This window comes from Tyto alba, unplaced genomic scaffold, assembly GCF_018691265.1.
Source record: "Tyto alba isolate M040663 unplaced genomic scaffold, T.alba_DEE_v4.0 Super-Scaffold_28, whole genome shotgun sequence".
NCBI lineage: Eukaryota > Metazoa > Chordata > Aves > Strigiformes > Tytonidae > Tyto > Tyto alba.
The window spans coordinates 9,945,358-9,960,327 of record NW_024881302.1 but is presented as its reverse complement, the minus strand read 5'-3'; the positions used below and the strand labels follow the sequence as shown (position 1 = coordinate 9,960,327).

The 14,970-nt window shown below is 40.8% G+C and overlaps 1 protein-coding gene across 1 annotated transcript in view; it reads right to left on the bottom strand.

Annotated features, from left to right (window-relative positions):
- Nucleotides 1–13,604, bottom strand: part of SMG1 (SMG1 nonsense mediated mRNA decay associated PI3K related kinase) — a 70,180-nt gene extending 56,576 nt beyond the window's left edge. Inside the window, exons 1-2 of the mRNA XM_032983572.2 lie at nt 13,301–13,604; nt 3,736–3,899 (exon numbers count right to left, since the gene is read on the bottom strand). Coding sequence (XP_032839463.2) covers nt 3,736–3,899; nt 13,301–13,389 — 253 coding nt within the window. The 5' untranslated portion in view covers nt 13,390–13,604. The remainder of the gene's footprint in view (nt 1–3,735; nt 3,900–13,300) is intronic.
- Nucleotides 13,605–14,970: the final 1,366 nt, after the last annotated feature.

Here is a 14,970-nt window from a genome sequence, read left to right as displayed (position 1 = left end):
GCATATGAAATCAACTTTATTGCAATGAAGTTTGGAATTGATTTTGTTGTATTTGAGGTTTTCTTATCATTACTTTTGAACTCTGTATTTTACAAGGCCCTTCAGGTCAAACTACTAGTACACATGGCTCAATACATTCACTTACTTGCTCCTTAATTATGCATAACAAATCTCCACTCTGTTTTTGTTATAAATGCACCACATAGGCTCAGTAAAATGGTCAAAAAAAAAAAGGAGAAAGCTTTTAAAAAGCCACAGATTATTTATATGTACAGATTGAACAATCCTCCCTAAACATACAACAGTCAATATTTTCACACACTAATACTGACATTCTTAAAATTAAGCAAACTCAAATCTACATTCTCCCACTTGAGATACACACAGTACCTCTTTGGTAGCAATACGAAATGGAAATAAAAGTGTCATTCTGAATAATTCAATTATTTTTACTCCTACATCCACAAGAATTTACATACTCAAATGATGAAACCAAAGATTTCTTCCAGTTTGCCACACCACTTTTGAGGTTCTTCCTCTGCAGTACTGTGGAGAAGTGAAAGTGTCCCCAGAGCCTGCCCAATAGTTCACTCAAAATATTAGAGCTCACTTTTGAGGCAGCTGTGCAGGCAGCTTTATGGAATGCCCTGCCTGAGACAGTGAAGAAAACTAATAAAATCAAACACAGAGCAACAAAAGATATGCAAGACTTCTTCCAGAAAAGGTGCTTCCACAATTTCACCTGCATCAGTGTATAAAAGAATGCCTGGGGAAAAGGAGAGACTGCTCTCAGTGAAAAGAGGCAGCCTACTGAGACCACAGGATGGCTAAAAAAATAAGTTCAAACATCAAGGTGAATCTGGACCTTAGCAGATGTAAATAATATTGTCTCAAAGGCAAAGTTTTTGGTAAAAAGCAGCTGTGAACTACCGGTAGAAGTTTGTGTATTTCTGCATGCACAGGACTACCCTACCATGCCAGAAAATCCTGTGCAAAGTCTGAGCTCTAATTAATTAATTAAAATTATAGTAAAGATAATTTGTGTATATTTGGATTTACAATATTAACTCAATTTTTAAACATAACCAGCATGTATGTCACCTTAACACTATTTTGTCATAACAAACCAACATTGTCCTAGGAAGGAAATTACTTCTAACAGCAATAATTATATTTACGACTAAACAGAACTGTATCACTAAAATTCAAAGCAACGAAGAAGTCAGTTTAACTGAAGATGTCAGATAATCACGCATTCAGCCCACAAACATCAACTAGCAAACACAGACATACCACCATATACTGTTGGGAGTTCTTAGTTATATTTTCCCTCTAGTACACAAAATAACCAAGCTTTTTCAGTTGTCTGCAAAGGCATGTTGTATTTGCGACACCATATTTTATATTATCTTAAATAAATTACACACACAGCTATACTCTCCCCAGACATATAGATGGTATATCTTTGGTAACAATATGAAACATGGTTATTTAATTTTAAAAACAGCAGAGCAATCAGGTGTTTTGGCAATAAGGCTGTAAATATTACATTATAACTCTCTTCAGTTAACTGCTGGTCTGAAAAGTTTTTGAAAATCCTAATGTATACAAATGCTATTAATTTCCCTTTAAATGTTAAATCTGAGACCAAATAAGAATATGATCAGCTATGTCACTGGTATTCATTTTAGTATAAATAGGCAGCTACCATGACATACAAATACTAGTGCAGTATCTTTTTAGCAGTAAGGACTCAAAGCACATCATAGTTACAAATCAAAAGGGGGAAAAGTGTTGGAGGAAGGGAGAACATCTCATCTATAAGCAAAAACTCAAGAACCTTCTATTTCACTTTAAAAACTTAAATTTTGCAACTCCCCTGCCTTGTTTTATGAAGTAAAGGAGAGAAGACAAAGGGGAGAGATCTAATTGCAGTCTTTCACTAATTAATGTGAAGGGCTATTAAAAAAAAGACAGCCAGACTAATCTTACAGATTCAGAGCAAAAGGACAGGAGTCATAAGTTGCAGCAAGGAAAATTCAAACTGCATACGAAAGCATTTATTTACCAGGAGAGTGGTAAACCACTAAACAGGCTGGTAAGGGAAGCTACAGAACCTCCCATCCTTGGGGGTTTTCAAACCTGAACAACTTCCAGAAATTAACAAGTTGGAAGTAATTTTTATTATCAACACCAGAAACTGTGGTGGGATGGGATATCTTCTCAAGGATTCTAGGTATGACATGGTTATCCAGAACAGAAAAGCTAGAAGTTCTTAAAATGAAAATTCCATGCTGTCAGACTTAAACAGAATAATTGAAAAATCCTCGTAAACAAAGAAACTATTCTGCATCTGTAAGGTTACAAATTTCTCCAAAATAAAAATGAACTAGAGATACTTGGAATTTGGTTTTATAGTACACAATATCCTCATCATCTTTCTTCAAGTCATACCTGAACAAATTAGCATAGTGAAAGTGCTGAGCTAGCAGAGACATGCCCTGTAAGATACAGAACTTGAGGGGGAAAACAGGTGTACTTCTCTTTTCAAATAGCACTTTCTCAAATTTCACAAACCACCTTACTGAATTTGTCTGAAACTTACTATTTCACTATAATGCCAGCACATTCTTTAAATACCAGCACACTTCAAAGTATAAGAATAACCTAATATGCCAGTTTGTGTGAAACAGTAAAACTCTCGATGTTAGCAGACACACTGACAACTATACTCACTTTAAGCAGTTTCTCTGTTCCAGTTAACCAAATCTTAAAGTTCTCAAGGTATGCAAACAAGCGAACACCTGTTTCATGCTCCTGCTTCCTAGTAACAGTACCCACTACTTATAAAAATAAATTTGCATTAGCACACCCAGCTGTAACTTCCCCTAAAATGTAGCAATTCTTTACAAAGAGTTACAGGGCAGAAAAGTAGAGGGAGTACAAATGCTTTTTAGGTTCTTGAACAAAAATTCCCACACTAATATTCTTATGAGATTTTTTTTTTTTTAAATCTGGCCTGTCTGAAGATTTACATAGTCTAAAAAGTGACTCTAAGTAAAAAATCCTCCTATTTGATACATTTATTTGGCAGTTAAAAAAATCAGAATACAGATTTCTTTTTCATAAATATAAAAAGATATGATTCTGAATTTTTAGCTATTCTCTACAGAAAGTTTTTTCTTTAAAAAAAAAAAAAACAGAAGAAAAAAATCATGCAAACCATACATCACTCAATTTATATGAAATCAGACAGGTTCGTAGAAGTAGATATTCCCATTAATGACTAAATAGAGATTTGATTACCAAAGATACCATTTTGCTGCAGTAAAGCTGCAATAGATAATATATCAGATTAGTAGCCCATTTAATCAGGCAGTCCATTTTCAATACCAGAAGCACTAAACAGTATTCAGGAAGAAATTACAACTTGCAGACCAAACACATCCAGAATACTTTTATTTATAAAAAAGTGCTTATTCTATTAATGCATTAAGTCTTCTCTTACTTTGTTCTCCTAATGCAACTGCATATTTTTCTCACTGTTCATATCAACCACAACATTTCTATGATCCCTGATAAATCTCTCACAGTGATACTGTAGCAATGAGTTGTATCAGTTCACTGGGTTTTTTTTGGAAAAAGATAAAAATAAAAAATCTCCACCATTTCAAGCTTATTGCCTTTCTCTGAATGTCCCCTCACAATTTACACATGAAACAGCAGTCTGTATACCTTTTTCTTCATTCTGTATGTCAGTGTGGACTCTGATATCATCGTGTCTTTGTCGAGACACCACAGCTGAATTTGAGGGCTGTAATCCATAGGAGGCAGAACTGCCCCGATCTCTGGATGAAGAGTATTTTAAATTGTCCTGGTCAGTTGATGCACTGTCAGTTCTATAAAGAGAAAAATATTTTTTATGTAGGGGTATAACAGGAGCGGGATTCACATTCACTTATAAATGCAACATATTTAAATGACAATCCCAAATGTATTTTCCTGTGACAAAAAAAGTTGTACATCTAGCCTGCTTCTTAAAAAGTGACCTTAAATTCACATTGGTATTAGAATTGACTAATTATAACAGCAACATGCAAAGGAAATGCCTTCTAGTGTGCCAGTGCCTTTTCTCAGGACATTCTCAAGTCCCTTTTCAGTTGGATACCTATATAAGGAAAAATTACTTCCCAGAAGTGAAAAATAAAATACAACCAGGTATAGGTATATACCACAGCGAAGCGATACAGTGTCCATCATTTGTGAAAGTCATTACTAATCCACACATGAATATTTGCATAATATACTATGGGCCTAATTGCAATGTAAAGCCACTTACTAGATGGAGGTGTTACTAGAATGCTACTGATAATCAATATAGGAATCACACAGTTTTTGCAAAATAAAAAGCGCAAAACAAGAAAACAGGCTTTACTGTGGAAAAGCCTGGAATGTAAATTAAGAGCTGTCATCCTTTAGAGTAAATGTTTGCAGATAAAAAGTGAGTTAAAATCTGCAGTAAGTTTAAACCACTCTCATATCAGAAAACTCATTTATAGCCCAAAATAAGCTTAAGGCAAAAGGTGAAAATTATGAAACCAGCTCTTCTCACTGGACATACTAAGTGATTTAATTTTACAAAATATAGCAACTTTAATATACTAAACTTGTGCGCATGAAGCTTCAGAACCTAAATTCAAGCAATCACTTGAATGCATTCTTACAGGCAACAGATTAAAACCTGTAAAAAAAAACACCCATCCAAAACAAAAATCAGCACAATTTTGTTCAATTAAAGTATATTTGGGATCACACTATTCAAATTATTTACAGAGGATATTTCCTAAGATAACACTAAAAATCTACTGCTTTTATTTTAAGCTTTGGACAGTGCATTTGATTATTTAACAAAAAGCAGGAGAGAACATTCCTTTTCATTTATGTAAATTGACTACAATTTGTGTAAGGACAAACACCACATGTTCCAGGGCAATAGTCCTTCATTTTTACTTTTCAAGAGAACACTGTAATTAGAACTGGTAGACAAATTCACGGAAAAGGCGTTAAATACATCTCAAGACCAAAAGGGAAAAATACAGCTAAAATTTTTGAAAAGCAGTTGTTACTTAAGCTGTCCTGAAGGCTTGCTTTTTTCAAATATACTTCAGCCTCAATACAACTGGAAGAGTAATACCATGAGGATTGATATTTGCGGAAACAACTGGAATTAAAGAAACCCCCCCCATACTTTATTCTCTTTAGAATGCTAAAAGACAATGTATTATTAATTTGGAACAAGGCTAAAAAGAAGAAAATTGTGCTTTTGCCCTGTTCTCACAGTGAAAGGTTAACACTAGGTTTGCTTGGCAGGTATCATTCCCTCTTGTTCTATAAGCAAATTAATTTTTAGATATACACAATGACTCCCTTCCTCATTCAGTATTCACTGTGGCAACACATCTACTGTTTTGTCAAGCACTTGCTTAGACTATTTTATAAAATAGGCCATGCTACTCAAGATGCAAAGCCTCAGTAAAAGTCATTGCTCATGACAGTCAACTAGGATTGCAGAAATACCTATACAGGTGGACTTTTATGATTCACCTAAGTTACACTGAACAATGATGTTCTGCACTGTACCTGCAAATAGTATAAACTTTAAGCGTGCCTACACCATGTGTGAATCTTCTAGTCAGCTACAGAGTCCCCAGACTTTTTTCCTGCCCTAAAACCTCAGGAGTATTCCAGCTCATTTTGAGGAACAGCAGACTTTATTACGGAGGATTCAAATTATTTTAGCCTTTCGGTGAAACAGACTAACAAATTTTCAACTGGTAAATTTAAGTAGTGATGGGCTCTTAATAGTGTACCTCCCCAAAGAGCATCACTTTTTTTAAGGTGATGTGCTATAGACTGTATTATCTCCAGTTGTCAATCATGAAGTCTGAAATTCTTAAATCTGAAGGCAAGCTGATTAAACATACTTTTTTTAAGACTCTGCTGCGTTTCCCAATCAACTGAAGGACTACATGTATTCTCAGCTAACCTCACTTCCCACAGCACAGCCTTTGAACGTTTTGTGAAATTTTCCATTGTGGTAACATACATAAACCTTTTGTTTCCCAGGGAAAAAAACAAAACAAAAAAAAAAACACAACCAAAAAAAAACAAAAACAAAAAAAAAAAACACCACACACACCACACACACTTGCTTTGTTCTATCTCTGGGAACAGCTTTCTACAAGCTAACCTGTTCACACTTTATCACTCAACTAAAAGGTGAGCACATTTTTATTAAAAATATGTAATTGTTCTCTTACATATCAATTTAAGAGACAATAGTTCCCACTACAATAAACGTGTAGCTTAGATATTCAGCAGTTTCCGCCCTTCCTTTATGAGGCAAAGAAAAAACACTTTATAGAAAGATATTGTTTCCAGAGAAATACATTCTGTGACCCAACTGGCTGCTACAGTCCATATTGCTTTGAAGGAGGATTTTGAAGGAAGCTTGCAGTAGGATTCACACCAGCAGCAGAGCCCACCATCTCATGAACCTGTGCATTTCTAGCTGTCCACATCATTTCCCAGGTGGGAAGCAAATTTAAGAAGTGTACTGCAGGCTCCTGCATCAGCGCTCAGAGTTGGAGGCATAGGCTCATCAAGACCTGGGGATGCGAGCCCAGTACCTGTTGTCTGCGCCTGCACTCCCCTACCAAGGAACCCAGACGCCGGGACGATGCAGGACACTGCTGAGCAAACTCACAGCAAACCATGGCCTGTGTGCACATGAAGAGACATTCAATTTTCAAATCTGTCTCTGAAAAATACCACTGTTTCATGTCAATAATGTATTCATGATTTCAAAAGACAACCACTTAGAACTCAAAACACAGCCACTCTACAGACAGATACTTGCCAAAGTCTTACAAAAAATTACTTTTTCTGCCTCCCTCCATCCATTCCACCAGGCGATGGGAATAACTGCACTCCTGCTACCTTAACTCATGCCTGCATTTCAGGAGGGCACTTCTGTTCATGAGGCAGTATTTCTACTCTAACTACATTGTGCCAAGCAGATGGCTGGTTACCTGACACACTGAACGTCATCTTTCAAAAGAAGTCAGTGTAACAAAAAATTTATCAGATACATACACTGACATTGTCACAGATGTGAACAAACATTGTATACTAATAAAATCACAACTACAATGTTAGCAACAGATAAGCAGAAGTACAAATACAAATGTGATATTAGACAATGTTGGAATGGGAAATTCCAAGGAAGAACGTGACTGCTTACCTTATACTGTAGCTTTAAAAGCATACTTATCACTTGGAGGCGCAACTGTTTTATTTCTACCTGGAAAGCTCATTGACAGAGACCAAGCAAAGTACTTCAAGAGCTCACATAACAGTTTTCATCTGTGCCTGGTTCTGGGTGGAAGACTACCTGATTATCACCACACTGGCACCAATTTGCTGCATATGGTGTTTTAACAATATCATTTATATAGAAGAGATTGCATTCCCTTTTCTGCAGGGTGATTTTTAACCTGCCTTTATCTACCAGAAAAGAGAAAATTGTTTACCCACCTAAATAAACACAAATAGCCACTAGTTCTCCCCCCCACCCCCCAAAAAAAAGCTACTTAATTTTTTCACTAGGAACATGCAAAAAGTTAGACTATTCAAAAAACAAATGTACATCTCATTCCATCAAAAGTATCAGCATGATTTGACTAGTCAATTTGTATAACTGAAGAAAGCATGGCTGAGAACTGGCTTTTTTTTTTTTTTTAAATCTTTTTATCTAGGAGAAAGAAAAAAGGTCAATCAAAAATGTATCATGTTTCTTTAGTTATAAGGAAGCCTTAAGAAATTTAGTCCAAGAAACTTGTTACAAACAATCTGCTGTATACTATTCATTATCTGTAGCTCTTTCAGAATGACCCTGCCATATGGATATTATTTTGAGACAAAAATCACTTAACTATTCTATTTGATTTTATTTGCAAGTACAGGATCTACATGGAGGAGGTATTCTGAGACAACTCTACTGTATGACTTGTATTACTGTTCAAGTCCATCAATTTTACTTGCTTATTTGCTGTAACAGAGATAAATTCTTCATTACTTAAAATCTTTATCAATAAAACATTTAAAACTTAGAGTAACTGTAACCATGAAAATTTACAGCTTCCCACCAAATTTCCAACCCTTCTTTTACGGGCATGCAGAGCAAAGATAGCCCTCTTTTGCCATGTTTTTGTACCATCACTTGGTCCATCTTGACCAGCCCAAGTCTGGCTGAGCCTGCCCCAAAGCCTACTTTTGTAAGCTCTACTGTGTTGAGAGAGCATGGCAAGAGTGTAAGTGGCCATGTTTTCTACTAGTAAAATAACAAGTAACTATTTTCCTACTGCAATTCTGCCATCTCCACTGTGGGACAACTGCCTGCACTCACAGTAGCTTTTCAAATTACCTCTTGATTCTGCATCACTCCCTTCTTACAGAAGTTTCCTTCTGTCTGGTGATGGACATAAGGAGGGAATGTCAGGGAAGCATACCACATATACGCATCCTGTTCTTATTTTTCCACAGGCATCTTCTGATAGTCATTTTTTCATACAGGGTATTATGCTAACTAAATCACTGGTCTGATCTAGTATGGCTATTCTTGTATGGAAGACTATCTGCTCTCTGAGTTTCTTTTGCTTCCCACTGGCATACTTTCACCTTTCTCACATCTCATTCTCCTGTCTTCACATTAAAAACAAAGGCTTTCACATTAAACTTAGGCTACCCCATTTTACCAAAAAACAAAAAAGCTCTTTGATCTCATACTTTCCCAACTTTATCAGCATATTCAACACTCAGATGTGAAAGGAGATCAAGAATTACTTGTTGCCAGTTCAGAACTGAACCCATTCCTGCTCAGCATCTCCCACACAGTTCACCAAATCTCCTCCCAAGGTTTCCACTGACCTTTTCACAATGGCACCTCACAACTAATACTGCATCTCATTCTCTAAGCTGCTTTCAACATCACAGTATTTTTTATCCCTTCTCTCTCTCCCCCCATGTACATATCTATCTATCTACCTACCTCTTTGCCCTCTCCTCTCTCTCAGCTATCTATCCCTGAAGAGATGGAGATGCCTTATCAACTTCCATCCTGCATGACTAAACCCATTCTCAGGTAACTTCAGCAACATCCTCAAACATATGTGTTGTCAACTTTCAGGTGTTTCAGACACAGACCTGTCCAAACTAAGATTTCAGCCTAACAAACATTTTTTGTGTATCTTATACATGCAAACGCAGAAGAAAGAGATTGTCTCAACTTTCCTTATTCACAACACCCACTACTATCACCCTACTTGTCATTCCATGTTAGTCCAGCATTATGAACAGACAATATCCACAACTAGTGCTTGCCTTTTACAAAAGGCATGTCCCTGCCCTTCACAGCCACATGAAAAGTACTGCTCTAACCACCACTTTCTTAGCTCATTTGTATTGATGAGTCTATTTGCTCCCTGCCAATACTTCCCATTCTCTCTTTAATTAAACACAGGGTACCTGTCCTCAGTTATGAAGTCCTAGCTGATACTGCTCTCCTGCTTAGGTTATAAGCTGCTTGGAAGAATAGCCATATTTTACTGTCTTGTCTCATTGCGTCTGGGCCCACGGGGACCTAGACAGTAACTCAGTTTGGCAGATACCATGCTAACAGCAATTAGTAATTTGTAACACTGATTTACATTGCCTGAGAAGGACACATTTCACTTTCAAGAATGAATTTTAGTACTGAACCTAATAACACACTGCTGGAACTTTTCTCAGATGTGAAAGACTTTCTTTTTTCACTTTTCCATATACTCCCCTGCTAGCTTACATTTACAATAGGAGAGACACAGAGGTCCTGTTAATTAAAATATTATCTTCCATTCTTCATTTTGCCCAAGACTCAGAAAGCCATGGTGCACCCTGTAGTTGCTAACCTGCTATGCTGCACTCAAACTCCTGCCTAGTACCGCTATAAGCACGTGAAACTTGCTTTGCCACCCAGAGCATTTCCTACCAAAAGAAGGTATTGCTTGCTTCAGTATATAATTAGCCTCTAGTACTCTACTGATTTAACTCTGCTCACACACAAGACTTGCACACTAACATGATTTCATTTTTTTTCCCCAGAAGTCATTGAGCTCTGTCAAATAAGAAGGAAAGAAAAAATAAGGTCTAGAAAACTATAAAAGATTAGGAGGAACAAGATCTTATCAAGCCTTCTCAAAAAAACAAAACAAAACACACCACACTGTTCTCTGTCACATACAACCAACATTTATCTAAAAAGTTTTTGTGTTGCTATTAATTTAGAGCCTGGTACACCTCAGTGCACAAATTAATATGCCCATTTATATCAGGACAACTTCTTCCTCTAATACACAGCTCTAACAATAGACACACTGTAGGAAAACCAGTCCACGTGCATCTGACAGATATGACTGCATTCGTACAGGCACAAAAAAAAAAAAAAAAAAACAACAATTCTAATTAAAAGCTACTCTCCCTTAAAGAAGAGTGTGGGCTCCAACTTTCAGTTTCACACTGGTTTCACCCCAAGTCCCAGTGCTGATTAGCATTACTAGGTCCAGATTCCTCTCAATTTTTAGTAATGAGAATCAATCTAGTAAATTTTATACACACAAAAATGTGCATTCGAAAACACAATCCATCTGATAATACACGCATGCATTAGGAGTTCCTTTCCCCCCCCTTTAGAAACTTGAAAACTGCAGTCTCCACTACTTTAGCCACGTGCATTCCCTCTTCCACGCCCTGCAAGAAAGCATTTACCAGCAACATCACCTAACCTAAACGAAACTAGCTGTCACTAGAAAAGAAAGGGGAAGGAAAGAATATGTGAGTATATTTTGTGTTGCAGGGTTTGTCCAAGAGCATATGTGAAACAATCAACGAAAATGAAACATGTATTGCCAGTTTTATATAACAGATCTCCTTTCAACTGTGCATGTGAATCACTTTTAAAAAATTAGTTAACGCCAAAACAACAAAGACTGATTTAATCTCTGCACCGTTCTTTAAACTCTTAGTGTAGACTCACAGGTTCCATATCACCAAAGCTATCTTTTTGAGATTCAAAAAACTTGAGCGTAACATATAGAAAAAATGTGCTCCATGTTTGGGACTGTGTGAACATTTCCGATTCTTGGGCTTTCTCACCAGATTAAAAAAAAAAAAAAAAAAAAGGAAAGGATAAAGTTAAATTCTTAGAAGTGACAGAATCAGTGAAGAGGTGTTACCTCTTTCTTATCAGGTGCCCTAATCACACAGTGTGATGAGAACAAAACTAAATCCTATCCATACTATGAAGCTCACCTAGTCCACCACACTTTCTCTAGGGCTTTCAGATTTTTGTTTCTGCTGTGGCTTTTGGGATAATTATTTTAGCAGCCCAGTTTACAACAGCTGTACTTGAGAGCTAAGGAGGCACCAAAATACATCATGGGGAACAGGCCAGAGTCAGACACTGCAGTAACAGTCTAACGTCTTAAACCAGCCTTATCACCAGGGAAAGCATTTCTGCAGCTACACTCTTACTTTCATCCCTAACACAACCGAACCTATTGCAGACAATGTTATATTGGAAAAAGTCTGCTTCCTAGCCCCTGTAAGAGGTATTTTGTAGGCTAAAAGATAGAACTTGTGACAAATTAATATATCCAACAAGACAGGATTTATAGAAGCCATCCACTGCAAAGACACAAGATGTACATCCGGTATCTTCCAGGTGGAAAGGTCGAGAGTTAGTGTCCAGAATTCCAGACTGCAGTCCAGAAATGTGAAGCAAGGTAGTAGCTAACGAGTAAGAGAGAGACCAGACTTCTTAATTACCCCCAAAAAATCTAGATGCTGTAAGATGTCATACCAATGAGGCTTGCAAATTTTTAAGTGGAAAAAAAAAAAAAAACCCACCACGTTATTTGATCAAGTACTTCAATAACAGAGAAATTAGAACTTAACTAACCATGCCCCACACACCATTAAGAATAGAATAGCCTCTAGCATTAACCCTAGAGACTGTGCTGCTAGCCCTTCAAGCTAAAGGAAAGCTTCCTTCACAATCAATACTGAAGTTACAACTGTGTTTCACAAGATCTACCTTCACATCCAACCAATCTTCACAGTCCAAATTGCATGCAACTCTGTCATCTGTAAATACCTTTCCAAACACATGCCACTATTCTTTTCTATAAAGTTTAAAAGTAGGATCCCATATTGTGTTAAACTTCCAAAAAGACTAGAAAAGCCCCAAATATTCCACATTAAAAAAAAAAAAAAAAAAATCTAAGAAGCACCAAATTTATTCACAATTTATACAGGACAATTTTGATTCACAATAGGAAAGCTGATGAACATAGCAAATACATTGGCATCAGATATGTTAGGAGTAATCAAGACCTGAAATACTCTCTATACTTGGCTAAAGAAGTCAACAGACTTGGAATTTCACTTACTAAGAAGCACCAGGTCTAAACGCACCTTAGAACCTAACACATTGTATAAGCTCTCACCCCAAATTACTTAGAGTTCAACTACTTTCCCCAGACTGAAAAAAAAAAAAATTTAAAAAAATATAAAAAAAAAAAAAAAAAAACAACAACCTAAAACCTGTACTATTTTATTAACCCTCAAAAGCCCACGAGTACTTCCGCAGCCTCTGTTCTTCTCTGAATAACTGTCAGGTGAAGATGAGACTGAAAATATAGAGGCGTCGAGCCCAGCCTCAGTTCTCCACCCCACTGCAACCCCCCAGCGCCCCGGCTTTCTGGGGGAGCGTCCCCCACCCCGACGCAGGGCGGGGGAAGCCGCTGCCCACAGGCCCACGACGGCAGCTCCCGGCCAGATGCGTTACGGCCGCCCCGGGCGGCGAGAGCCCGAGGGGAGGAGGGGACACCGGAGGAAGCGGCGGGGGGAAGGAGCGCTCCCACCGCCAGCTCAAAGCCCGGACCGGGGTCCCACCGAGCCCTGCGCGGCGGCGGACCTGCCCCTGCCCCGCCGGCGGCCGCGGATCCGGGCAGCCCGCCGGGGCACGGCCGCGGCCGGCCCCCTCCCCGCCGCCTAGGCCCTAGCGGCCGGCCCGCCGCCACCCGCCCCGCGCTAGGCCCAACAGCCAGGAAGTGGCTCCGCCGCCGCTCCGCGCCGCCCCGCTCCCCCCGGCCCTGCGGCGGGGCCGGGCCGGGCCGCCAGCCGCCGCGCCAGCCCTGCCTACCTGGGTTGCCAGTCATTCCAGCCCCGCGGGTGGTAGTGCTGCCTGCTACCGGTGCCGCTCAGCCGAGACCCCGGGGCTCTGCGGCTCATTACCTTGCCCGAGACGGCATGGCCGGCCGGGCAGCGGCGCGGGACAGGGGCGGCGACGGCGGAGGAAGAGGAGGAGGAAGCAGCGGGGAGAGGCGCGGGCGGCGGCTCCTCAGTGGCGCTCGGCGGGCGGCTGCTGTCTCACACCGGAGGGAGGGGACGCGGCCGCCGCGGCTGCTCCGGCTGCTGCCCGGCCGCGCGGCATGCCGGGATCGCAGACATGGGCTGCCCGCCCCCTCCGCGGGGCACGCCGGGAGGGCGGGGGCCGGGGCGCGGGGGCGCTCCGCCTCCGGCAGAGCGGGAGGGGACGGGACGGGCTTCCCCGGCTGCGGGGTGTGTGGGGGGGGGTGAGGTGTCCCGCCGCTGCCCGCCCCGCCGGGCCCGGGTCCCCGCGGCGAGCGGCCGTCGTCGCCACCCGCCGCCCCGGGGCGTGTGAGGAGCGGGGGATCCCAGCCCTCCCCCCCCACCCCAATGCTGAGCGTCGGTGACAGCCGACAGCCTTCTCAGCTGTGAGGGGAACCCCGGTCGCCTGGGCGTGAGAGCAGCCAGAGGGTCCCAGCGTGAATGGATCTGGGGTGTCGCGGGCCCTGAGGGGATCCTGGAACCCTGAGGGTACCAAGGTGCCCGGGGAGTGAGGGGAGGAGGGCGGTCCCAGTCCCTCAACTGTGAGGGGAGCCAGAGGATCCCCGACCCTGGGTCGTGAGGGCAGCCTGGGGCCCCAGGGTGCTGAGGGGAGTCTGGAGCCCTGAGCAGAGCTGGAGGGCCCCTGCCCTGCTCCCATTGCCCTTTGTTAACAGGGTGCACGCGTGCTGCCCCACTTCCCTCCATAGGGGTCTGTGCTGCCCCAAGCCTTGCCGGAGTGTCTGCGGGGAGCTGCGTCCCCCTGGACAGATCAGATCCTCATCCCCACGTTTCTCCCCATTAGGACACGTCACCCGTATATATCTGCTGGGGAGAAACCTGATGTTTGGCAGTGGTTGTCAAAAAGCTGAATAATCTCACACTAAAACATAAGCTAAACCTCTAATGTTTCACCTTCTTCTTCGCTTCTTCCTCGCAGCTGCTAAAGTGCATTTCAAAATCAGACTAGCGCAATAGTGTATTTCTAAGCCTGGATGACTCTTCTAGGTAAAGCAGTTGCCACATTTGCTAGAGGGGCATTTGATCCCCATAGTGGGGAAAGGCCATAAAGAGGAAGGCAGGCAAATCTGAGGGGAGAAGTCTCCTCAATTTGGTAGATATTCTGAGTACATTTCCCAAAAAAGTTGTGAAGACTGCCTCAGGCATATTTTTATTTCTCCTCCAAGGCCTGGAAACTTACACTAGCTGATTTGATAAACTCAGTTCCTGATTGCGGAATATTTCCTTGGTTATTAAAAATTATAATAGTTTAGTCAAATACTCAGCAAAGAGACCTGGGTAGATCAAACATTTTTAGTTACAATATCCTAGATTTGAGACCACTGAAATACCCGAGGAGACTTTTAAAATTCCCCTGTGACTAATATGCCACAGTTCTGTTGGTGACTTAGCTAAGACAGATGGTATACTGCTGCCTCCCTTGGATTCTGCTGGGCAGCCATC